This window comes from Lissotriton vulgaris, chromosome 3_1, assembly GCF_964263255.1.
Source record: "Lissotriton vulgaris chromosome 3_1, aLisVul1.2, whole genome shotgun sequence".
Taxonomy (NCBI): domain Eukaryota; kingdom Metazoa; phylum Chordata; class Amphibia; order Caudata; family Salamandridae; genus Lissotriton; species Lissotriton vulgaris.
The window spans coordinates 422,599,381-422,626,861 of record NC_141689.1 but is presented as its reverse complement, the minus strand read 5'-3'; the positions used below and the strand labels follow the sequence as shown (position 1 = coordinate 422,626,861).

Below are 27,481 nucleotides of genomic sequence, written 5' to 3'. Positions count from 1 at the left end.
CGCGTGGCCGGACTATCACCCTGGCTCTTTGTGCCCCCAAACAAGACATCTTAGCCAAATAGGGGACGGATACTATTCCAACAAAGCTAGAGTGGTTTTATAAACTTTGGACTCTCGTGGGTATTGAGAAACTGACTGCAGTGCTTGAATGTAAACTACCCTCCTTCGATAAAACCTTTTGAACCCTGCCTGTGATACCTCTCCCAGGAATTTAAGGAGTTGACCTGCCTAGCATAATTGCACGTCCTCTGCCTTCCCCAAGCTGTAGACGAGCCACTTGAGAGCGACATTTCCACCCTCTGATTTAGCACTGTTATTTGCTAGATGGACTACCTAACCTTATTATTTAATAATTGCAGAGTGTGTTCCTTTATGCTTATTTATACTGTTCTTTGTTCCCACCCCGTGAGCATGCAAGGCAAGATTTTAGGAATTTCTTTAAAAAAAAATCACAAACTGTTCTGAAAGGAGGAGGAAAAACTTTTCTATGCCAAGATGCCTACTCTTGAAAAGGCACTCATGGAGGTTTTGACTCTAAAGAACCTTAAGGTCTCGACCTCTAATTTCTCTGTACTCTAAGTTTCTAGGCCTGCCCAGTATGGGTGACGTTAAACCAAGCGGTAAAACAAGTAATGTACACATTTTAGGCACCTTAGTAGTGAACACTAAAATCAGTTCTTTCAAATACAGGCTAGTGTGGTCAGAACATTGTGACCAAACGAGCACTCCAGCAGCTGCAGGAAATACTGATTTCATGAAAGCAGTTTGATTTTTTTTTGCGTTTTTTAGGGCGCAGAGGTCAGAGAGAGGAATTAATTTCTCTCTCAGAAATAATGTAATGATGGTAAAAGTTAACAGACATGGCAAATTTTAGAAGGTGTGGTTGAATGAGGAGGAGAATAACCAGGAAGTGGGGGGTTTGCTACAGTGGTGGGTAGGTTCAGGAAAAAGATCAGGAGAAGGACCATGAACAGGAAGAGAAGAATGGGTAGGAAGAAGAGCAGAAGAAAGACTAAGTGGAAAAGAAGTCCAATTTAATTGTATACCACATACAGAGACACTTATTTTATAAATTATTCTTACTTTTAAAACTCTGTGAACTTTACACATACAAATCAGTAGTAAAGTGCCTGTTAACATGGCTTAACTGGCATACTCCAAATTTCCTATAAATCCTTAGTATAGAGCACAAAATGTACCCAGGGCCTAGAAGCTAAATGCCAGTAGTGAACTTCAGCTCCTATTGTGCCATCTACTATAGTGGCAGTAAAATCATGGCTTCTGGTCCACTATTGTAGCCGGACTGTAACAGTGAAAAACATGCACTGCAGCCTGTAAAGTAAACTCCTTTTGACATGTAAAAAACAAACATTCCCTTTATATATTGAGTCACTCTGTATAGGCCTTGGCAAGGCAGGGTGCATGGTATTCACAAGTAGGGCTTGTAGAAATGTCTAGTTAGCATGTCTTTACAGTGACTAGCCCCCAAAGCTATTTATAGTGTAGGGAAGCTGACTGGCCCATATAGGAATACTGTGAAGCAATATTAAATACCAATACTGTATCTCTGGAAAGGGACCCACTATAAAAAATAATCAAATCACTATTTCTAATCGTTATTAAAATCCATTTCAATGATAAAGACTGATTTAAACAAAAATATTAAGGAAAAGTAACTTTTAGAAAGTTACCCTTTCATGCCAGAACTGTCAGAATACTAATTATCATAATCTGCCAGCTCTCAGCCTTGAATAGGTGTGAAAAAAGGTGGTGGTTAGAGGAACATCCTTTCTCTCTTAGCGATATGTTTGTTTTATTATGATGTTAATGAACTCCGGGTCTGTCCATAAATTCACTTTATTTCTACTTTAAAACACGCATATTTTTGCGTCTGTGTAGTGATCATTCTGATTGCCTAGATTTCAATCAGCTTCATAATAAAGCTTCATAATAAAGTTCTTTCCATCTATTAATGAGATTGTGTCTGGTTTTTTGTGTGTTTGTTTTTAGGCATGGGCATGAATGACTCTGTGAAAAGAATCTGGTATTGTTTAGGTAGCTGGGAAATGGGCCATGCAAGATAAATAAAGAAGGAAATCTGCTAACTTGTTATTTTGGCCAGGTTTGTCTCATATTGCCATTAATGCACTCTTGTATACATCATATTGCTACTTACTTTATAAAACCGCTTGAAAATAACTTTCTTCTTGAGGGCTTTTTTGACCCATCCTGTACAACACTGCCTCGAAAATACATTGGCACATCCTCCATTGAAGTTTTTTTCTTTGAGATGTGCCTGTCCCAGCTATTTTCAACAGTAGTTTTATTCCTTCCACCCATTTAACAGATACAACCCAGGGAGAAAATCTGGCATTTTATCTAGAGAAGCTTCAAGGCGTAGGTATTCCCTTGGCAAAATACCTAAATAAATATAAGCACATTAAACCCCTTAGTATTGATGCATACATGTATGCTGAAATTGATATTTTTTGCCTTTGAAACAGTTCTCAAATGCTATTTTCAAGTGTTCCCCCATTTCCTATCCCAATTTGAAGACCACTTCCTATTAGGGATTTATATTACTTGTTTTATTTCCGGATTGCTTTTACAATTCTTTGAATCCTTATGTGCAAATGATGTAATACGGAGCAAAAGTTTTTAAAATTTTTTTTTTATTTTTTAAATCATTCCACCAAATCAAAAAAGCTGAGTAATTATCTAGAAGACAATGTAACCCTCCTTTTATGCGGCTCCTTCCTTTTATTGATGGAATTTCCATCCAACTTTCACAGCTGCCTTTTTTTCCTTAAAAGAAATAGCAAACTCTCCACAATCTAGATGCAGAGAGCTCTTTTTTTGCTTAACTTGGCACATACTAACAATGTGGTTTCTTCCAATAGATGTTTTGTTACTTATGGCAGCTGTAACTCATCGAGTGAAGTTTCCGTTGCTCTACCTCTTATTGATTGTTGTCTTACATGCTTGAGTACTTGTCTTAGACGAGCATGTGGGTGTCATGCATATAGAGCATGTACAGCGCCAGCTTCTGATTGCAGTAAACTGCAAGACTTTGAATTGCGATTTATCACAAGCCTTTTGTGAGCATTTTGTGTTGTATGCCCACTCCAGAGCCCATGGTAATGTTTTTATATCCATTGTGAAGAATATTTTGGTAAAAGGTCTTCCATTTGTTGTAGGTGCTTAACCCACATTAATGCATCAACGTATTCTTAGTCCATCAGTCACCCTTTGAAGGGCTAGCACTCATTTGGTTTGTGGACACACAAGCACTCTGATTTTGTTAGCAGCTATGATGGATGTTCAGTTCTGTTCTTAGCCTTTGATGAATGTCCTCACTTGTGAAGCAAAGGGAGGTAATATTGTAGGAGACCAGAAGTTACTATTAGCATGTTCCATGGTCTGCTTATGTGGAATTGATATTCCTGTCATGCTTCCTACTAATTTCAAATATTGTCTGCAATGAATTAATCTTTTAATATATTTGTTGTTGGCAAGATATTGGTATAATCACTGCACTATCATTAAGAATGTATTTTGACCCCCATGTTAACTTATTTTTGTTTTTGGATCTATAGGTCAGAAAACCTACAGTTTTGCATCCCCGGCTGATTCAAAGTCTGCAGCAAACAGGGATAAATCCATCTTGAAGGTGACTTTTCTTTCTTACTTTCTTTCTGTAATCCAAGAGAACAAAATATTAATTAAATTACCCTGAATGCTTTGCATGGTATTCTGCCCATACACGTGAAAGTTTTTATTCTAAGAACAAAAGGGGATAGGTCCATAAACATGTGGTGGGGGCTAGACCCTTTATAGAATATATAACACAAATTGCCCGAACCACAAAATCTCTACAAGCTTATTAGGAGGGAAAAGATCAATTTATTGTGATCCCCCTCGACATCCTACTTAGTGTCAATGTTTATTATCTTTTTCAAGTTATGACAAGCTATATGACAGAAAACAACAATACATTAAATATTTACACACCTATATATACTTTGTACATACATGAAAAACAGATTCTTTACACAGTACAAAAATAGAATTTCTTGCATCAAACATTACAAAATACTAAGAATACATCACAAACAACATTAGAACAAACATTACAATAAAAAAATGAGAAAAATAGGAAAAACCAATCAAGGGGGAATTATAAGCAAGTGAATGGCTCTTAAGCAAATCAATACTGGACCAGACGGTCCTAGTATTGTAGAGATGACATTTTACATCTTACATATACAAAGAATAAAACAGCCCTGATGAGAGATCAGCGACACTGTGCCTGATCTCGAAACGCGTCGGCACTTTCATAGGGTGGAATAAAATGTCATCTATACGATACTAGGACCGGCTGGTCCAGTATTGATTTGTTTAAGAGCCATTCACTTGCTTATAATTCCCCCTTGATTGGTTTTTCCTATTTTTCTCATTTTTTTGATTGTTATGTTTGTTCTAATGTTGTTTGTGATGTATTCTTAGTTTTTTGTAATGTTTGATGCAAGAAATTTTCTTTTTGTACTGTGTAAAGAATCTATTTTTCATGTATGTACAAAGTATATATAGGTGTGTAAATATTTAATGTATTGTTGTTTTCTGTCATATAGCTTGTCATAACTTGAAAAAGATAATAAACATTGACACTAAGTAGGATGTCAAAGGGGGGTCACAATAAATTGATCTTTTCCCTCCTAATAAGCTTGTAGAGATTTTGTGGTTCGGGCAATTTGTGTTATACATACATGTGAAAGTGGCATCGAAATACTCTGGTATTTCTCCTGCGTGGTCAGTTTGTTATAAATGTTTTAGAACATATTCTAATTATGTGCCGTAACAATTACATAGAAATGTGTTCTATATACTTCCACAATTTTATACTTACAGAAGTATGTCTTGAAGCATATTTTTTCCATTATTAACCCCTTCCATGCTCATGACAAGGTCAGCTCGTCATGGGTGTTAGCTGCGCTGTGCGTTTGACGAGTTGACCTTGTCATGAACAATGGGGATCATGCATATCCAGCGCAGGAGGGGAAAACCCCCTAGCAGCCAAGGTGTTAATCTGCGTTGCTTATATTTGTCAGTTTTGTTTCTTCTGAATTACCATTGTTTTGCATTTGAGGGCGATTAAGCCTGCTAATTGTTATTCAAGGTGCATTTGATACCACTTTCCACATGAACCTGGTTTTGTTGGAGGGTTCTTTCAGGATAGCCTTCTGTCACTATACTTTCTCTTTCAGTGAACAAGAGGGATGTTTTTTGTTGAATTTGAATGTTCTATTTATAGCGGTGTCCCAATATCCCCAGTGCAACCCTTGTTTATCGTCCATCTGTTGATCCTGATTGCCTGGCAGGATGTGATGATTAGCCCTGTCCTTTCTTTTCACTTAGCATTATTCATTAGCTGTTTTGCTGCTCCCTACTATACGCCTAGCCTACACAAACAAAACTTTGCATGTTAAAAGTACCACATGATGGTATATAAAGCAAGCAGTCCACAATTAACACAGTGATTTGGTTAACCATCTTTGGTGCTGTATATGTTAAACAACTAGTACCTGCCGCCTGCAGTTCCCCTAAAAACACATCCCTTACTTACTGGTCATAGAAGAGAGTACACCACACACATGCCTTTCCGATGAATGATAAGTCTGATTACTTAATATCTGTGGCTGCATTTTACCTCGGGTAGCAAGGGTATAAAACTTGTATCCTTCAATGTTAACCTAACAACTACTTAAAAAATCAATAGCTCATAGAGTGTTCTAATGTAGTTTTTTTATTGTATTTTTGTTGAAGTAACAATATACGCAACAGACTTTGTAACCATCTACTGTCTATGGTAGGTGCCCTTTAAAACAGTAGGAACGGTTACATAGATATTGTATTGTTGAAGCTAGAGTGTCGCTGAACTGATGTGGGTATTTTTATGGTGCCAGTCCTGATATCGCTCCTGCACGGTCTGCAAAGGACAGCAATTGCATTCAGCTCTTGTGTTCGGTAATGTTTTTTGTGCTGGTTAAAACCAGGTGGGGGTATAAATGTTGGACCTTGAATTGGTTTTTATCCCTTCCATCTGGCCTATTGTCTGGGAGCCCGATCTAGAGAGGGTTTCCAAATGCTAAAACACTTTTTTTAAATGTAGTAATGCCATTTAACGATTCAGAAAAGGCTTTATGAATTGTTAAATGGGTTTAGGAAACCATACCGTATCAGTATTGGGAATGGACCACGTTTAGGGTATTCCTTCCAAATAGTAATTCTCATGGTATGTATTAATGTTTTGTCACTGAAATCCAGTTACAAAACTTTCACATTTTACCGTTACTTCATAGGAGGTGGTAACCCATTCGCCAACGGGAAGTGGTCTGCAAGGAATTCCTTCCCCTTTATAAATGTTGGAAAAAACATTTCTTAGGATTTGACAGTGCTCCCATGGCGTTATAAAAAGTTTCTAAAACATTTCCTTTTTTTTATGCATCCAGTTTTCTTTTAAAAGGCTGCATTGAAGAAGAAAAAAAGATAGCTGTATTTAAAAGTAATCACAGACATGGTGGTGTACTGACCCAAGCAGACCCCCATCCTTGTGATGGCAGCGAATCATAGTCGGTCACAATTTGTGACCTATCGTATTAATATTCATGAGGTTGGTCCAATTGCAATCCACTACGATTCTTTATTTTGTGAACTGGCCTATTAGTACATAGGTTGGTTTGCAAAATACTAATGTATACGGTAGAAGTTGACCATTTTTACCAAATACATTGTTTATACACGAGGCTTAAAGTTCTTTATTTTGTGACTTACTGCATTCTCACTTTATTTAATCTGTGCTTGCAGCCTGTTTCCTTTCTCGTTGGCACTTTTATCTTTATTTTCCATAAACATACCAACAACACCAAGCTCATAGGTTTAGATGAGACACACATGTTGCCATCCTAAATGTTTTGTCTTTCTTCGAGGCAAATGGCATTACCAATCACTGGCTAATGTAATTGACATTAAGGTAATTTTGGTGTTCTCACCAATCACCCACTTTTCGGTTGCCCCCCTTTGTCCTCCAAATCTTAGTCTTGCTTTAAACAACCGGGCTAAGTCAATATTTCTGTCTCTATTGTTAAAGAAACATTATATTTGATTAGTAAATTTGTTAGTGCACTTGCACTTTCTTGTCCTTAAAGACCCTTGCTTAGATCTTCGATCACAAGTAGAGGTAATTGCCTCAGTGGTTTCATCTTGGACAATTTATGCGATGTGCCAATACATGAATCTCACAAGGTGCTGTCTGTCTCCACGGACTGCTAGGAGATAAGGGCACATCTCCTCTACTTAAAATTCCAGCAAAATGTGTTTAAGTTTGAAGATATTGTTTTCAGTGCCCCAAATTCTTCACATTGAACGCTTTTCTTGCTGAAGTAAACACTCTGTTCATTAGGAAAGAAGGTTCTGTTGCTCCTTATATGTAGGTGGGAGATCTTCTTTGGCTCAACGTGCAGTGCTTTTGAATTGCCTTCATTTTGCCATTCGGCATGGTAAACTCCATATCAAAATCTGAACAGGTCTGTTTTGCGCTCAGTATCATGTCACATGAGCCATTGCCTTATTGACTTTCTTTGCCTTGATTTCATCTTACTATGTATTACTTATGATTTTCTCTGCTACTTCAACTTTTTAAAAAGAAAGTTTTTCAAATGATATTTAATAACGGTTTTTAAATATTTTAGTGGTTTAAATGACATAATGAACCAATTATGCCTGACTAAATGCACCTTGTTAACATCCGCCCCTCCTTTTCCTTGAGACTCAAAGCATAGGTGTATAACTTGAGATCAAAATCCTGTTTTGCCCATTTCAATATCTCTATCCTATTCTATTTTTCCTGCCTAAGTTTATTTTCTAAGATTTCTAACATATACCCATTATTATCGAAAGTAATGATAATATCAATTAACTTCTTGGTTGGTATTAGACCAGTTTATGCAGTTATAAATGATAACCTTTACATGGGCTTACATCATATTCAGATATGTTTCTTTTCACCAGACAGGTGTGAACGATAACCAGAACTTAAATTATGTGAACTGATGTGCATTAGAACCTGCTTCTTGTGGTTACAACCTACTCTCTCTTTGCTACGATCAGTATCTGGTTATTTTGTAACTACCAGCTCTGTATGCATAGTGAGGGTAACTATCCCCTGGGCTGTTTTACATTTCATCACATGAAAGAGCAGTCGGGAGGTAAGTATGAGGTCTTGAAAACAACATTTCTGTGGTTAAGGTTAGAGAGTCGTCCCGTGGAGGTAGCTACACCCTACCTAGTGGAGGTTAACCTAACCTGTGATGCGAGTTATCCCTGATGAAGGTAAAAGTACATCATCAGGCTACTATTTTCTCATGGAGCCTGAACAACCTATGTTTGTCATATTATGGTGTCAAAGCCCAGGGAAGGGGCACCAAGTCCTGTAGTGCCATTTGCTACTTCAGGGATTTGGTTCTACTGTCAGGCAGGGATGGATTCACTATTAAGCAAAATAAGCAGATGCTTAGGGCATCAAGGGAAGGGCCGACACCACAGACATTTTCCATTGCTGTGTTTACCATGGATGTTATGGTGCAAAACTGCAAATGTTCCAATTAGAAAAAGTAGGAGAAAACTCTTCAAATATAAATAAAGTGGTAGTATACAAAAATAAACATTTTCCATCTTACTGTGCATTTTATATTAGGTTTATTATGATTTATATTTTGATTTGGCTATAAATGGGGGCACCAAAACCTTTTAAGTGCTATGGGCATCTAGAGGTCTTAATCAGGACCTGCTGTCAGGTCCATCCTATTTCACATCCGGGCATAGCACTTGCACTGAGGGATTGGGACAGTGTGTCTTTTTGGTTATGGTGCTCATTACTTTTAATCCAATAGGTCAAGCATGCTTCCCAACCTCAGCCGGGGTCTGGAGGTATGCTCTGTCTGCTCCAGTGCCACCAGGAGTAGCACTAGGGATTACTACCTAGAATATCCTGTAGTTGTCACTAGTTACAGTCCCAATCTAACAAGGTCTGTTGAAATTTGACTCCTCCTCCTCCTGCTCTGAGGTTATGTTTAACTCCCACTTGTCCCAGGAAGCTGATGGGTAGGGCATGGATGTCAAACTGATAAAAAAAATTGCCCAGGTATTAGGACACGTCCTTATTCTCCCTAGCCAGAATATGAAATGAAGACATTGAGAGGCACCAGTTCTTTCAAGCCCAGTCAGCCATCAGGCAAAGCCTTTTTGGGAGGTTTCTCCAACACAAGGTCCAAGTGACACCACCCTCCTTGCTTTTAATCCAGATCTTGCAAGGACAGAAGCCCACTCCAAAGTCTCAGTTAAAGGCAAAGGGTTCTTGTTCTTCGGGGTCATAGGCACAGTACTGCTAGCTTGTCTCCCAGAACCTTGTTGCTAAAAAGTGCCTCTCTCACCTTTTCCCCTCTCTCTGCATGTGGTTCCATTTCAGTCAGATCTATTACTCTGACAACTGCTGACTTAAGTGCAATCAGCCACATTCCTCTGAGGCTAGCTCATTACTCACCAGTGTGTCACTAGGACTATTCAGTTTAAATTTGTTTCTGATGTTTTCAGCATCAGTTAATCCATTTCCTGCCTGCCCCCTCAGCCCCAACACCATCTTCCATCTTCTTTTAACCACCACTGATACCAGCCTAGATACCTTCTTACCTTTCACTTCCAGATATTGAGCAGGAATATAAGGAAATGCCTTTTTTTGTATGTTTACCCCCAGGTTTTTCGACTCAGAGAGTGCACTGAGGCCTGCTAACCAGACCTTGGTGCCAGTGCCCTGACCATAAAACTTGTATGTTACATTGGCTATATCCAATTGGCATACGTTACCTTACCTGTAAGTCCTTAATATATTGTACCCAGTTTATCCAGGGCCTGTAAGTTAGAGAGTTACCCCAGGGAGTACAGCACTAACTGTGCCATCCTGATTTTGACAAAGGTAAAACTAGTCTTCCAGTCTGCCACTGCAGACTGGAAGAGCAGTTTTGAACTGCAAGCCTAACTGTGCCATGTTTAGCCATGGCAAGGTCAAATAGTCCCCTGGAATAAGTGTAAGTCACCCCTATGGCTGGCCTACAGATCCCTAAGGCAGGGTAAAGCATATTTTGTGGACAGGACATATATTTTTCTTGTCCTGACAGGAAAAAACACCAAACTATTGTTTTTTCTGTAGAAAGTCTTGGTTGGCCCTTAGGCGAGTGCAGGATTACACGCTGACCCCTCAGCTGTGCTAACTCCTTAACAGTGCAACCAAAGTTGATACTCCAAGTCCTCCAACAACTTGTTGCATTAAACCCAACTTGGTTATCAAGTCGAAATTAATGGAGCCATGACTGTGCAACTTTTACAAAGTTGTCACTTTGTTGCTTTCAATCTCCTGTGCCCTTACTGGTTGAACATAGAGCTGCAGTCCAAAACAACTTTCTACCCTCTTGGGAGATGTGCTAATGACTCCCAGAAAAGGAGACAATAGGTGCTGTACTGGAGAGAGGTGCTACCTCCCTCCTGCAGGAAGCCACACAGGTGGTGGCCCAAAATGGAAAGTTACAAAGCTGAAGCCGCATTTTTAAGAGCAAACGGGGAACACTTGCGAGAGGGACAGCTCCATTAGTTAGGCAGAATAGCTGGCTCCCGGGAAAGAAAGGGGAAACCTGCTGTGAAACCAGTTTTTCAGGGGCTTGTAGCCCCCTTAGTAGCTACACCTCTGGGTTGGGCTAGGGAGTTCTGGACACTGAAATAGCAGTTCTGCCATGTTGGCAGAGGCAGAATGGTGCATCTAAGGATAGCCAGATGCCACTTTCCCGGTAAGTGCACAACGGGAGGGAGGGAACCTGTTAGCCCATTGGCTTCCGTCCGCATTCTACCCTGAGGACACTTTCTGAGCATAATTTGGACACCCAGAACTCTGATCTCTACTGGACTGGAAAAATATGTAAAAATGTAAATTGATACTTGTATAGCGCACTACTCACCCGCAAGGGTCTCAAGGCGCTTGTACGAATACCACTGTGGAACCCATCCTGGCTTTCCCTGTGAGGCGTCCACTCCTGGGCACCCCCAAGGTGGAGGCCAGGCATCCTTAGCGTTGTGGGGGCCGTTGTGGAGATTAAGCAAGCTATTGCCCAGAGTTGCAGGGTGGGACTCCATGATTGGAATAGGCACCGAGGCGAGAATTATCAGGTCCGTGGAATTTTGAGCCCAAGACCCGCCGAGGCGGGGAATTGAACTGTGGTCCCGGGCTAGACCTCTGCATCTGGGACTACCTTGCTGCACCGTGAAACTGGCAAAGAGATGCTGCACCGGCATGGACTGCACTTGCTGAACCTGGTAGGTAGCAAAGAAGGAGGACTTTGCCTGCTGTTTCCTGCTCATGGAAAGATCAGAGCCCAGCTAAAACAAGGAGACTCAAAGGGTCAATTTGCTGGTCTCCTGTCCAAAGATGTGATATGCATCAACGATATCCCTCCACTCTGTTGTGGTGGTGATAGCTTTCCTAAAGGACAGGCTTTGTCCTCCCACTTGAAGAAGGAGGAAAGATTTCAAGTCCTGTGAAACAAGGAAGCAGCTTTCGGGGAGTGGACTGGCATTGTTGCAAGCTATTGGCTGTATCTGTGGCACAAGTTCAACCACAACACCTCCTTGCTTCCAGACTCTGCCTGCAGGGATTGCAAATCTATGCATACCCTTGCCAAATAAGCTGTGGAACAAAACATGTTGCTGTCCCTAGAATTCATTGACTTTTCTTAGCAGAAATGGCCAAGTCATCGTTTTTTAAAGCCTAACAAATAGGCGTAGGACTCCCATTCTTTGGGAACAAAATGTTCTCCGGCAGTACAAAACCGGTCTCGTTGCAGGAGCATGTGCCATTCAAGCAGTACCATGCACACCATAGTCTTCCATTCAGCTGGTGAATCCGTATTATTCCACCAAGGTAAGAGCATTTTTAATCTCCAGATATTTTGCAGTTGTCTGTTCTGAATTAGGCTTGATGCCTCAATCCTATCCTAATGATTCAAAAAAGGGGGTGGTGATGAACAGAGTTCCTGAATTAAGCAGACCACTCTTCCCCAGTCCAAAGATCAGGGCTTGATCCATCACCGTTTTTTAGCTCACTACACCATTCCAGCTCAGAGCCTGGCTACATACAAATTAGTCTGTTCCTGTCCCAGTGCATGATGGGAACAGGGCAAACCAAACTACCAAGCCAATTCTTATACTGGGAAGGAAACAAGCTTCCGGGGACCGGTTTCTGGCATTTCAGCCGTCGTCAGCCTGGCTTGCTTGAATCCTGATGGTGCAATGAGCAAGGGACTCACATCTGAGTATACCCTTCCACGCTTATGGTGGACAAAATGATTCAAAAAAGGGGGTGGTGATGAATCCTATCCTAGACACTATCTACTCCATCTCTGGAGATTTATTCTTTTACTGTCAGCACTCCTTGTTGTTGGAGGGAATTGCAGTTCTGTGTTGTCTTTTGACAGGACCCTGTCAGCAAAGTTAGTATTGCATGATAACGGTTCCTCAATGTGTGGCGAAAGTGGTGTCTACAAAAAACAAGCAGAACATGGTGACTCTGGTGTGCGACTGGTCAGCATCCTAAACCATTCACAGTGGTGACAGCTCAATTCTAGGATCTTTGCACCTTGGGACAATAAAATGTTTTCAAGCTGATGCTTTAAGAATTTTCAAATCTATTAACGACGCGGAGGCGAGTAATATGCTTCTCAATTTTTACTGCAAAGATGAAGAGAAGCTAATGGAAAAACATATTCAAAACTACATTTCCCATTAACATGAGAACATTGTCTTAGATCAAATGAACCAATCACTCAAAATCTAGTCCCATAAATATCTAAGGCACCATTTTGCCTCATCTTTCTTTGTTCAGATGAGAACTAAATCACCAACAGAAAACTGAACATCAGGTAACTGTTCCATTCATATTGTCTCTTCTAACTGAACAGTCCTAGAACCAACTCACCAATGGGAGCTGGATGACTTCTGACCGTGATGATCCTTTTCATGATCTCCATATCCTTGAAGAGAAACCAGAGTAGTATCCATCTGGCTGCCAACAGAAGTCGGTGTCTCTTACACTTGTTTGGCTTCACTGCCTAAAATAGAAAAAAAACATGTTGGCCATAGTATCACCACAACACTGTCTAATGTTATCAATTTAACAAACAGGTGGGATAAGAATCAAATAACATATTGAAAACATATTGAAGTAATTATGTAACTCAAGTATGTCAAACTTGTGGTCAGACAAAATGACATTGAGTGGGATAATCCTTGCCTCCATGTCCTTAATAGAATTGAAAATTATTACAACACATAATTTATGTATATTTGGAAAAGAAGGATAAGAAACAAAATGAGAAATAACTTTGGTATGTTTTGAAATGGAAAAGGAAACTCGTTTCAGAGATTACAGTATACCTGCTAAGTCGAGCTCCTGAACACCAGAAACTCTTCTGCATGATATCAAACATAACAACATTGTTAATTTTTCTGACAGCTGCTTGTGAGATAAATATCGATTATGAGGCCATCGTTCCAGGAATCTGACAAGGTCCCTCAATACGGAATAGTATGGCTTGGGAGGTGCAGATACTCTAATACCTCCTCAGTTTACATACTATGGGATGCTCATCAACCAGTTTACCCTCCAGTGGTCAGTGGCCTTCCGATCTGGCTGAATGGAACAGCTAACTGACCTGTAAGAAAGTCAAAAGTTAGCCATCTGTGACAAAAAAAATGTATTACCGTGTTCAATTCTTCTTTCTAAGAGATTAACACCCCGTTCGCTGCACCAACCAACCCATCTTCTCTGTGGCGAGTCATATCACTTTTGGGTATTTGTTGACCAGACATGCTGGATATAAAAGTTATGATTCAGAAAAGGGGGTGGTGATGGACAGAGTATCTGAATTAAACCGAACACTCGTACCCAGTCAACAGATCAGGGCTTGATCCATCACCGTTTTTTAGCTCACTGCACCATCCCAGCTCAGAACCTGGCTGCATGCAAATTAGTCTGTCCCTGGCCCAGTGCATCATGGGAACAGGGCAGACCAAACTACCAAGCCAATTCTTATACTGGAAAGGAAACAAGCTTCCGGGGACCGGTTTCTAGCATTACAGCCGTCTTCGGCCCGGCTTGCTTGAATCCTGATGGTGCAGTGAGCAAGGGACACACATCTGAGTATACCCTTCCACGCTTATGGTGGACAAAACGATTCAGAAAAGGGGCTGGTGATGGACAGAGTATCTGAATTAAACAGAACACTCGTACCCAGTCAACAGATCAGGGCTTGATCCATCACCGTTTTTTAGCTCACTGCACCATCCCAGCTCAGAACCTGGCTACATGCAAATTAGTCTGTCCCTGGCCCAGTGCATCATGGGAACAGGGCAGACCAAACTACCAAGCCAATTCTTATACTGGAAAGGAAACAAGCTTCCTGGGACCGGTTTCTGGCATTACAGCCGTCTTCGGCCCGGTTTGCTTGAATCCTGATGGTGCAGTGAGAAAGGGACTCACATCTGAGTATACCCTTGCACGCTTATGGTGGACAAAACGATTCAGAAAAGGGGGTGGTGATGGACAGAGTATCTGAATTAAACAGAACACTCGTACCCAGTCAACAGATCAGGGCTTGATCCATCACCGTTTTATAGCTCACTGCACCATCCCAGCTCAGAACCTGGCTACATGCAAATTAGTCTGTCCCTGGCCCAGTGCATCATGGGAACAGGGCAGACCAAACTACCAAGCCAATTCTTATACTGGAAAGGAAACATGCTTCCGGGGACCGGTTTCTGGCATTACAGCCGTCTTCGGCCCGGTTTGCTTGAATCCTGATGGTGCAGTGAGCAAGGGACTCACATCTGAGTATACCCTTCCACGCTTATGGTGGACAAAACGATTCAGAAAAGGGGGTGGTGATGGACAGAGTATCTGAATTAAACAGAACACTCGTACCCAGTCAACAGATCAGGGCTTGATCCATCACCGTTTTATAGCTCACTGCACCATCCCAGCTCAGAACCTGGCTACATGCAAATTAGTCTGTCCCTGGCCCAGTGCATCATGGGAACAGGGCAGACCAAACTACCAAGCCAATTCTTATACTGGAAAGGAAACAAGCTTCCGGGGACCGGTTTCTGGCATTACAGCCGTCTTCGGCCCGGCTTGCTTGAATCCTGATGGTGCAGTGAGCAAGGGACTCACATCTCAGTATACCCTTCCACGCTTATGGTGGACAAAACGATTCAGAAAAGGGGGTGGTGATGGACAGAGTATCTGAATTAAACAGAACACTCGTACCCAGTCAACAGATCAGGGCTTGATCCATCACCGTTTTATAGCTCACTGCACCATCCCAGCTCAGAACCTGGCTACATGCAAATTAGTCTGTCCCTCGCCCAGTGCATCATGGGAACAGGGCAGACCAAACTACCAAGCCAATTCTTATACTGGAAAGGAAACAAGCTTCCGGGGACCGGTTTCTGGCATTACAGCCGTCTTCGGCCCGGCTTGCTTGAATCCTGATGGTGCAGTGAGCAAGGGACTCACATCTGAGTATACCCTTCCACGCTTATGGTGGACAAAACGATTCAGAAAAGGGGGTGGTGATGGACAGAGTATCTGAATTAAACAGAACACTCGTTCCCAGTCAACAGATCAAGGCTTGATTCATCACCGTTTTTTAGCTCACTGCACCATCAGGATTCAAGCAAGCCGGGTCGAAGACTGTGTATATATATGTGACGGGGTGGGTCCCCGGGGGCCCCTAGAGGAGGGTCAGACAACGAACTGGTGGTCCGACCCCGCTCTCTTACCTGACTCCGTTCCCTTTCCACAGCCGCCGGGACAGGAAGTGGACGTAGATTGGAGGACCGGTGACCCTGAATACTGGTGGCCGACCTCTGACCGGAGTGAACCCTGTTCCTTTAAGGATTTGGATCCTGCACGGTTAGCCCCGCCCCCAGAGGATGACGCGCCGGCCTCAAAAGGAGCCCGGATCAAGGAAGCGACGTTTTCCTAGAGGCGAGTAGAGGAGGAGAGGAACGTGTGAGCAGTGATAACGAGGAGTCGGAGGATAACAACCTGAGGAGAGCCGAAGAGAAACCAGGAGGCCAACGGAACTGCGAACCGCCCCGCCACGGTTCCACGGGAGGAGCGTGGCTACAACAGGTACGGGGTCGTGTGCCAGGGTGGATGGGAAACAGAGTCCTGCCTGTTGTTCACAGATAAGGACTCAGCAGACACTGCATTAGAAAAATTTAATGACTCACTGAAATCAGCCATTGATATTCTGGCCCCACTAAAGCTTCATAAGCAATATCCCTCTACCAAGCAAGAAAACTGGTATACACAAGACCTTAGAATAGAGAAACAGAAATGTAGGCGACTAGAAAAAGCATGGAGGAAATCAAAAACTGAGGAGAAAAGGAAAAACTTTCAAGAGGCCCAGTCAACCTACTACAAAAACATAAAGCAAGCCAGGAAAAACAGCCTCACTCTACAACTAGCAGAGGCGGGTAACTGTCCAAGGGAGCTGTTTATAATACTGCAGAGCTTTGTCAAACCTACAGCCTTCGAGAGCCCTGATGAATTCTCCCAAACGCTCTGTGATGAGATTTCGGTGTTCTTTGAGGATAACATTAATCTTATCTATGATAAAATAACGGCCTCAAATATAGCAGGAACCATGATCACCCTCCCAAATAACTCACCCAAACAAAACAATAAATCACTACTGACCTTCCCACAAATTGGTGACTTAGTTCTCCCCCCTCTTATCAGCCACATAAAATCTGGGTCTCCCAATAACTTCCTTCCAGCAAAAATGGTCGCCCCTCTGAGCACCCTCCTAGGACCTTCCATCCAGTCAGTGATGAACATCTCATTGACAAAAGGACAAGTCCCAATGGAATGGAAGATAGCGGTGGTGAACCCAATAAGGAAAAAAGCGGCATCCCCATGGACAGATCTCTCAAATCTGCGGCCAATCTCCCTCCTACCACACATCAGTAAGATGACTGAGAAGCACGTGAACACTCACCTATCAAAATACATCGAGGCAACGGAGGGCCTGGACCACTCACAATCTGGATTCAGGCCCAACCACAGCACTGAATCAGCCCTCCTAGCAGTGACCAACAACATCAGGATGACACTGGATGGAGGGGGGTCGATGATTCTGGTGCTGTTGGATTTATCCGCTGCCTTTGATACGGTGTCACATGAAGTGCTTCTCGGCCGTCTGAGAGATGTGGGACTGGGGGGTGTAGCTCTGTCCTGGATGGGGAGTTTTCTCTCAGGCCGTTCTCAAGAAGTCAGGTTGGGCTCCCATAAATCCACCTCTAGAGAGCTCACCAGGGGAGTGCCACAGGGCTCATGCCTAAGCCCCACATTATTTAATGTGTACGTGGCCCCCCTGGCTGACTTAGTGAGATCCTTTGGGTGCACCCCGGTATCTTATGCCGACGACACCCAACTTCTGTTCCCTTTTAAAACCTTTACACCTGCTCTAATAAAATCATTTGCAGATGGAATGAGGGCAGTGTCAGAGTGGATGGCCAAAAACTACCTACAGTGCAATGTAGGTAAAACGGAAGTTTTGTTGTTTGGGGAGGCAGTGACACTGTGGTCCCCCGAATGGTGGCCCTTGGAACTAGGACCTGTTCCCAATCCCAAACAGACCGTGAAAAACCTGGGAGTGCTATTAGACCAAGCCCTTACATTCAAAAATCATGTCAACCAAGTTGCCGGTACATGTTTCAGGGCCATTGGGCTGTTGAGAAGGGTGTTTCCATACCTACCTGACAGACACAGGAAGACCTTGGTCCAGGCATTAGTCACTAGTAGACTGGACTATTGCAATGGTCTTCTTTTATCAACTTTATTTATTTTATTTATTTCTGGTATTTATAAAGCGCGACACTCATCCCAGGGGATATCACTGCGCTGTAAACAGAAGAGACTGCTGAGGACTGTGCTGAGAGTTAGTTTTTAGGGAAGAGGTGAGTTTTTAGTTTTTTTCGGAATTGAAGATAGTTTGTGGTGTGTCTGAGTTCTACAGGTAACTCATTCCACCTTTTGGCGGCCAGGTATGAGAAGGCGCGTCCGCCGGTTCTTGCCTTGTAAATGCGCTTGGGTTTAGCCTGAGCCAGTTGGTTCGATCTTAAGTTCCTGTTGGGGGTGTAGAATTCAATTTTCCCTTGGAGGATAGTAGGGCCAGTTTTATTGAGAGCTCTGTGCGCGTGGCAGAGTACTTTGAAGGTAGCCCTCTGGCGCATTAGTAGCCAGTGGAGTGGAGTAATGAAGAACAGCTTAACAAACTGCAAATAGTCCAGAATACTGCGGCAAGGTTAGTCCTCAACGCTCCATCTAGGACTCCCTCCCGCCCTCTATTGGCTAAACTACACTGGCTCCCAGTGCGGCAACGCATCAAGTTTAAAATCTTATGTACCATCCACAAATGTCTGTCAGGTACGGGGCCCAAGTACCTTACAAAAGTCTTCTCACCCTATATCCCAAGGCGATCCCTACGCTCCAGTAACCTCCAGCTATTACAGGTTCCCAGAATCAAAAAATCTAGGCAGGGAGGCGGTGCCCTAGCCCATACTGGACCTGTTCTCTGGAACTCTCTGCCCCAGACATTAAAACAGATTACCAATCACCTGACCTTCCGGAAAACGCTTAAAACCCATCTTTTCATAAATAGTTAAAACACCTTTCCAATTTAATCAGTCACTTTTGAACTTAGACCAGTACAATCCGTGTTCCTTTCATCAGCAAAAGCGCGGAGATACCCCTTCGGGTGTCTATTCAGGCGCTCTGTAAGAACATAAAATAAAATAAACTAAAGAGTAACTGTACAGCCCGTGTAAAGCGTCCCTCGACCAACCCCCCCCCCCCTTCACGAGCACTTTCTCACCTTAGAAGCTCTGTAGATAGATCACGTAACACAGGTTTCCCTCACTCCCGGTCCCTCACCGTGTATATGCATACTCGGTCCTGATATTCCTCTTTCTTCTTCTCTTACATACGAAGACCCCTTGCTCGGAGGACGTGTGGAACCATCTCCAGAGGCAAACTGGATCCACCCCGCACCCAGGCTTATGACCGAGCTGCGTTCGCCGGAGAACGCATCACCAGCCGGAGGAGAAAGACATATACCCAAATAAAACCATCTTTGAGAAGTCTATATAAGTTCTCTGCCTCTCCTTCCTTCGAGTTGCCAGTCAGGGTAGAAGAGGATAGTGTGATCCCCGAGACCCCAGGCACCCCGGGACAATATATATGCTACTATTATAAAGCGAGAACTGGGAACCTTTGAGGCGGGTAAACTCCAGAACTACACCACCAATCACAACACCCAATACAGCTTTGGAAAGGGGAGGTCCACGAGATGGACATAGGCTATAGGACCACACCATATACATTAAGGGGGGGGAAGAACGTTGGGGGAAAAGTAGTCCTTAGGCGTATGCATACAGTGATAGAACGCGGCGTACGGCGTCATGGGCGCATAACGCAGCGTATACGTGATGGCGTGTGGGCGTGGTGCGGGGAGGAGCGCAGAACCGACACCCGGTTCAATGAAATGTGCGAGAGCTGCGGCGAAAGTGGAGCCGTAGGAAAATATATATATATCTCCGCCCTGACGATGTGCAGTATTATGCCTCTATGTTTACTTTGTACTCTTTTGTAAACTGCCCACGTCACTTTTTCCTCCTGTAATGCCCCGTTTGGTACCTTCTCCCAATTGTCATTTTAGCTTTCAGCTGACCGCTCCACTTTGTACGCTTTTGTAACCTGCACACATTTCTTTTTCCTCCTGTAATGCCCCTTTGGTACCTGCACACGTCACTTTTTCCTCCTGTAATGCCCCGTTTGCTACCGTCTCCCGATTGTCATTTTAGCTTTCAGCTGACCGCTCCACTTTGTACGCTTTTATAACCTGCACACGTTTATTTTTCCGTTTGGTACCTGTGGCTCGCTCACCGCTCCTCTCCGCCGCCGCTCCTCCCTCACGTTTGCTTTGCTCACTGCTTACTTGGCGCCTTACCTCATCCGCCGCTCACCGCTCCTCCCTGCCGCCGATCCTCACTGCCTGCCCGCCGATCCTCACCGCCTGTCCCCCGCTTATGTCCGCTGCTCCTCCGCTCGTCACTGCTCCTCCCCGTGCTGATCTCCGCCACTCCTCGTCACTGCTCCTCCCTGCGCTGTTCTCCGCCACTCCTCCCCTCGCTGATCTCCGCCGCTCCTCGCGCTCGTGTACGCCGCTCCGGATGTAAGCACGCACGTCGCGGCTGGCGCTACTTTGAAGGGACTACTTTTTTTTGTTTTACTTATATTTTTTAAATAACGTATTTATTTTTAATTTATATAGCCTATGTCCAAGTGTAAACAAATGATGACATGGGCGTGCATGCCTTTTTAAAGCAATCCTTGCATTTTGTAATGCCTGTTCAGTTTGTTTAATCGTTTCTGTTATGTTTTAATATAGTCTCATGGATTAACTTTAACAATCACTGCTGTTTTTGCAGGAATAGGCAAGAAATTTGATAGACATAAATGTGTTGATATATTAGCAGTCATTTTGTATGTTTATCTAGCAACGTTTTTATTCAGCTTTAAGTGTGAATGAGGTCCCTTCCAGTTGAAGACAGGGTTGTTACTTCTCTTCCTGTGGCATAGCAGTATCATTGCAAAATGTCTAGGCTAATTGGTCCTCCATCCATTGTTTATAAGGCTTTGTTTGCCATGCTTGTTTCTTGGGCCCACCTGTCCAGGTTCATGGAGGGCAGTTTTGAGCTCCATGCTGGTTTGCTGGTGCTCTCTAAAATGAAAAGGCATACTTGGTCTATACTTGGGACATGAGATTGAAGGCATGTGGTAATTTCCAGGTCTTTTCAATTGGACATTGAACTGTTGGGTCAGGGCATCTAGTGGGTCGCAAAGGGCATTTGGCCTTTATGTAGCTCAAATGTCCTAGCAATAGTTTGTCAAATCCTTGCTCCCATGAGCATATTGAATTAGATATCTCTGTGGCCCGGCACCAGTGCTGCATCTACCACACTCCGTCATGTTTTTTGAAGTATTGCATCTATGCAATAGGTAAAAATCTTGTTGTGCAACATGGCTTTGGGGTGCACCATCACTTGCGGTTACTAGAGGTCCCAAAGCCATGCGCCAGTAGTTCCGTTCATTTCAGATTCATGTGAATTGTATACTTCTTGCAGGTTATTCGAGTGTTGAGAAAGTTAGTAAACAGCATGTACATAGTTGACAAAATAGCCAGGTTAAAGCATTGTTGGTGTTGTGCTTTCATAGCACGGAGGATAGACCTAAAGAATAGTCAGTGCTAAATGGACCGGTACCCACCGGTAATGAGTACCAGCACTTCTTAATTTATTCCCCCTAGAGTACCTGCACTACTTCTTGGCCAGTGAAAGTACTATTAGTCCCCCCCCCAGGCATCCCGGGTTGACGAACCACTCTCATTGCTGAATGTATAATGATGAACTGTAAGGAGTAATATCGAAGGTACATTTCTTTGCTCTGATTTTCCTAAGGTACTTCTGAATGTTTAGGTCTCGCTGTCAATGCGCATGTGGATTGAGCTTGCGAGACTATAGGGGCTTAAACAGAGTTTAACTAGACTGGCGATTTGATGCAGTGCATGTGCGCTTTTAGCTCAATGCGCAAGCGCAATGAGTTAAAATGCGCGTGCACAGCATCAAATCGCTAGCCATCTGTTGCCCAGCTTGGTGCCGCCAGCAGCTCTTCCTGCTCCACCCCCTGCTGCATCAAAGGCTTTCACGGCCGTCCGGCCGTGCTTTCAGTTTCACGGCCGCCAGGCCGTGTCTCCTTATTTAACTTGTGCCGCCAGCAGCTCTTCCCGCTCCACCCCCTGCTGCATCAAAGGCTTTCACGTGCTTTCAGTTTCACGGCCGCCAGGCCATGTCTCCTTATTTAACTTGTTTACATTGTTCTAAACTAACTAAGTACATATTTTGTAGTAAGTAACATGAGCGTGCTTTCATGCATTGCTTTTGAATGCATAGTGCCGCATGCAAATTTATTTTATTTATTTATTTTTGACATTTTTAAAGCGCACTGTTACCCGAAGGTGTCCTGGCGCTGCCTGATCCCCAGTGGGCGTTGGCAGGGAAGTTAGTGAGTGAAAAGCCACGTTTTAAGGGCTTTCCTAAACTTGAGCAAGTCGGGGGTCAGTCTGAGGCTTGACGGCAGCGCGTTCCATGCCTTGGCGGCACCAAGGGATAGACTTTTGCCTCCCCAGCGAACTTTTCTTATTCTGGGGACGACAGCCAGCCCCTGCTCGGCTGATCGTAGAGCTCGCGATGGCTTATACCACTGGAAGAAAGGGGTCAGGCATTGGGGGCCCAGGCCATGCAGCGCCTTGAAGATCACACAAAGTAACTTAAACAAGATTCTTTTCCGCACTGGCAGCCAGTGTAGATTTACCAGGTCCTGGGAGACTGAGGCGAACTTAGGAGTGCCTGTGATCAAGCGTGCTGCAGCATTCTGCAGGAATTGAAGTTTGTCTAGAAGTCCTTGCTGGGCATTCAGAAATAGAGCGTTGCAGTAGTCTAATCGGGACATCACCAGTCCGTTCACTACTGTCTTCTTATGTTCCGCCGGAAGGAATGGCAGGACTTTCCGGATAGTTTTAAGCACAAAATGGGTGGCAGAGGACAGTGCATTGATTTGTGGCCTGAAGGACAGAGATTCGTCCATCAGGACACCCACATTTTTTACCTTTGCCACTGGAGAATGGGGGGACCCCATTTCCTCTGTCCACCAGCGAGGTGACCAAAAATTGTCTTTTGCCCCAAACAGTAGCACCTCTGTTTTTGCAGAGTTGAGCTTAAGGCAGTTTCCTGCCATGCAGTTGCTCACCTCCCGCATGCAACATCTAAACCGATCTGCTGTGCTGTCCAGTTCTCCCTGGCGCAGCGACACCACAATCTGCGTGTCGTCAGTGTAGGATGTAAGATTAAATCCAAAGGATCTAATTACTGGCGCTAAGGTGGAGACGTAGACATTAAAAAGAGGGACTCCGCAGGGGAGCACAAATGGCACAGATTCGAAGTCCCCCAAGGCAACCAAATGAACAATTAATAACAATTGTTTTTAGAGTTTTATATATAGTGCGAATTACACCTGAACCAATCTGATATCAGAGCGCTTTAAATACCATCAGTTACGTTACATGAGGACACGCATTCATTTTTGTTAGGCACAAGGAGATTACGTCATTTGAGCATATGCACAGGATGTTCATTTTGTTTAGTGCCCTTACTGAGACTGGAACCTAGGTCTCCAGGTCCGAGATCGAAGCATTACCTAAACTTTAATGCTAGCATTCATTTAAAATTCAACATATTGAAAAATCGCTTTTAATATTTTTTTAAAATGCAATCACATATTTCTATACGCCGCATGCATTTCCTATCATGTTAATTGTTATCGTAGCTTAGCATTCCTATGCAGCTTAGCTGTGATCATATTCATCTTTTACATGCATGCAGTCAGATTCGCTGCGCAACAAAAGTGCAGTGTGTTAAAATGTACTGATTACTGCAGGTAGTGACCCTTCGTACAGCCATATACTCTGCCCATGATAATTCTGTTGTTGTTTACACATAGCTACCAAACTTTCGATTTGCTTGTGTGTAACATTGTAATAATTTCAGTGCAATTAAGAGTAACATTAAAAGACTATGAGTAACAGTATGTCGCAATCACATTCAAACCATGAAGAGGAGGCAAACGTGTTAATATCTGTAATTGCGCCTATTACAGTAATAGCAAACTTTTGTTCTGGTTAAAACGCAATACTTCTTAGGAAGCGTAGCTTCTCTTTTACCATCCTTTGAGCCAACTACTTACAAATGCTGTGCAGCTAAGAGGAAATGTATGCTTTCTCGGGCACATTGCTGCTTTAGTAACGTCTTCTACCAAATATTGTACACAGTTAGGTCTTTAGATTTTAGAATAGAGCAGAGTGATGACTTGCATATACATATTTCTCTTGCACTAGCATTGCCAACATTGCTGCTTGCCGATTTCTTCTGCTTTCAGGTGTGCATGTTATGCTTCTATAGATCCACTGAATTATATGTTTTACTAAAGTTAGTAGTTTGGCTAACATGTTTTACATGGTGTTATTACGTTTTACAGAGATGTGTACATGTATTAGTAAATCAACGTGTGATATTTATGGGTTAGCTGGTGCAATAAAGTCGCATGCGGCTGCAGATTTATGTGGCAATATTAAGATTAGTCTTTTGTTTAAGCGTGCAGTAGCGCCCTCTCTTCGATTGACACCTAACTGCCTGTCTGTGTGACCAATGCACACCTTAAATTGGTAGTCTATATCATGTCGAACATACGTTTGTTTCATTTAGATTTATGTAGGGTGACAATTTGAAGTTCTCCAATTAATAGATGGAACTCTTATGAAATCATATGCTCTGACAACATCCTAACATGTTCAATGTGGTCGGCAATATCAGTATTGTGTTACAAATAAGTAAAACATAAGGTATGCCTCTTTTTGAAGCAAGGCTTCCCGGTTTTCTATTTTTCTTTACCTCTCTCCCTCTCTCACTCCACTCCCTCTCCTCTCCTTCCTTCCCTCTCGTCCTCCCTCTCTCTCCCTCCCCTCACTCTCTCACTCTCCCTCTCTCTGTCTACCTCTCTCCCTTTCCCTCACTTCCCTCTCTCCTCTCTCACCCTCTCTCTCTCTCTCTCTCTCCTCCTCTCACTCCTCTCTCCCTCTATTTACCTTCCCCCTGCTCTCCTTTTTCTCCCTCTCCCCATCTCCCCCTCTGCCTGCTCTCCTCTCTCTTTCTCCCTCCCCTCTCTCTCCCCTCCGTCGTTCGCTCTCGTCTTCCCCCTCTCTCCCTCTACCCTCTCTCCCTTTCCCTCTCTTCCCTCTCCTCTCTCCCCGTCTACGTCTCTCTCCTCTCTCCCCCTCTCTCTCCCTCTCTTTACCCTCTCCCCCTCTCTCTCCCTCTCTTTACCCTCTCCCCCTCTCTCCCTCTCTTTACCCTCTCCCTCCTCTCCTTTTCCTCCCTCTCCCCATCTCCCACTCAGCACCACCACAGCATCACTCAGCACCACCACAGCATCACTCAGCACCACTCACTGTGGAGAAGCGTGGCTCAGTGGTTAGAGGCGGCAGACCCGGAAGCTGAGATCGGCCGTGGACCAGGGTTCGATTCCCCGCCTCGGCGGGTCTCGGGCTCAAAAATTCCACGGAGTCGTCAATTCTCGCTCCGGTGCCTACTCGACTCACGGGGTCACACTCTGCGACTCTGGGCAATAGCTTGCTTAATCTCCACTACGGCCTCTCGCGGCGGGATGCCTGGCTTTCACCTTGTGGATACCCGGCCGGGGTATCTCACAGGGGAATACCAGGACGGGTTCCCTAAGCAAGCGCCTTGAGACCCCTGGGTTAAAGTGCGCTATATAAATCGAAACACATTTACATTTACATTTACCACTCAGCACCACTCACTATCACCACATCATCACCCAGCATCACCCCGCACCACCACAACACCACTCAGCACCACCACATTATCACTCAGCACCACCACATTATCACTCAGTGCCACCCCAGCATCACTCAGCGCCATCACAGTATCACTCAGCACCACCACAGCATCACTCAGCATCACCACAGCATCACTCAGCACCACCACAGCATCACTCAGCGCCACCACAGCATCACTCAGCGCAACCACAGCATCACTCAGCGCAACCACAGCATCACTCAGCGCAACTATAGCATCACTCAGCGCAACCATATTATCACTCTGCACCACCACAGCATCACTGGTTCAAATATGTTCTTTCAAGCTGTTTTCAAGCTTTCAAGCTTTATTACAAATCACAAAAAGATGTTAATATTTCACTTCTGTTCTTGGATTTTCGTCACAATAAAAAACACTGAACATAATCTTCACAAAAGTTATTTACAAAAGTTTAAGCTATTGACATTACAAATTAAATAAATTATTTAAGTATTAATTATTTAAAAAAATTAAAAGCCATTGTTATTTGTAATATCATTACATCTAAGTCACGTAAATACAAAACATGTTGCATTACAAATGTCACATTTACGAAAGGTATAACTATTGGCATTGTAAATGACAAAGCTATTAATTTAGCTATTTTAAAAAACAACACATAAATTAAAAAAAATGTCATTTATAAGACCAATAGCTCAAACTTTCCTAATGCGAGACCTATTGCATTTCCAATGCTTGTTTTAAATGTCTTACTGTGATGACCACCACTGTTTTCTGCAAAGTTAATAAAAAGGAGTGGGGGTGCAGGGTCTAGGCACCTGCTCCAATTATTCCAGAGCTCTCGAGCTCTGGCAAAAGCCACTTGCCTTAAAGTCTTTCACTTAATATTAGCTGTGGCGAAGAGAGATGCAGCTCACAGATATTGCAATTGCATTGAGGAAGGGCAATAGTTGGGGATTCGCAGAAATAATTTCAGCAGAAGTACCCCCAAAATAGCTGGGCTGGACGTGATATGTAGGCGGAGGCCGAACATTTTGTGGAAACTCTTAAGCGCCGTCTAAAACCTACTACCAAAAATGTACTCATTTTCAGGGCACGAGGTTGAGTAGGGGAGAAGTGTGGGAGTTTGTTCAGAATTGCTGCCTGTTTATTATTCTATTTGGAACTTACTTTGTACAGTAAAATATAATAAAAATATGTAAAAAGGGTGGCAGTTACTTAAAAATGTTGAATTGGCAGAGTTATATTTCACACTTCTTTTTATCTTAAGGGTTAAAACTATGTTTTAACGTGCATGGCCTGCATTATGTTTTACTTGGAATCGTTGATTGTTTAATTCTTCCCTGTGGCCTAGTCTGCAAATGAAGAGCACCCTTTTTTCATCCGGATATGTCACAGCATAATTCATCTTTTTGCTGTACAGGATCATGGTTAACTTACTCTGTGAAGCACAGAGTAAATCCTTGATCAACTGTGAAGTTTTTACGTGATTCATGCATGGAGTAAGCTATTACTTGCAGCCGGGGCTGATGAGTTGAGTTTGCGTGGTGATCTGTTGGCCAAATTTCATACTGAAACCAATATTCTTACAGTTCCAATTACAGCTGTGCCATCGCATCAAAGTGTGATCTTTGGAACATTTCTCGCTTTCTAAAACCCCTTAATCTGTCCAATAGTAGACCTGCTGGGGAACCCGCAAAATACTGGTAATACGCGCTATGGAATGAAGTAGACCTTCATATTTGCGAAGAAGGCATAGCTTTGTTGCTATCAGATACCACCTCTTAAATAATACGTTTTCTGT

General features: G+C 43.3%; 1 protein-coding gene across 1 annotated transcript in view; it reads left to right on the top strand.

Annotated features, from left to right (window-relative positions):
• The window catches only part of DHX29 (DExH-box helicase 29), a 930,480-nt gene that overhangs the window by 32,374 nt on the left and 870,625 nt on the right, over positions 1-27,481 (top strand). The window contains exon 2 of the mRNA XM_086960636.1: positions 3,597-3,670. Within this exon, the coding sequence (XP_086816762.1) occupies positions 3,597-3,670 (74 nt within the window). The remainder of the gene's footprint in view (positions 1-3,596; positions 3,671-27,481) is intronic.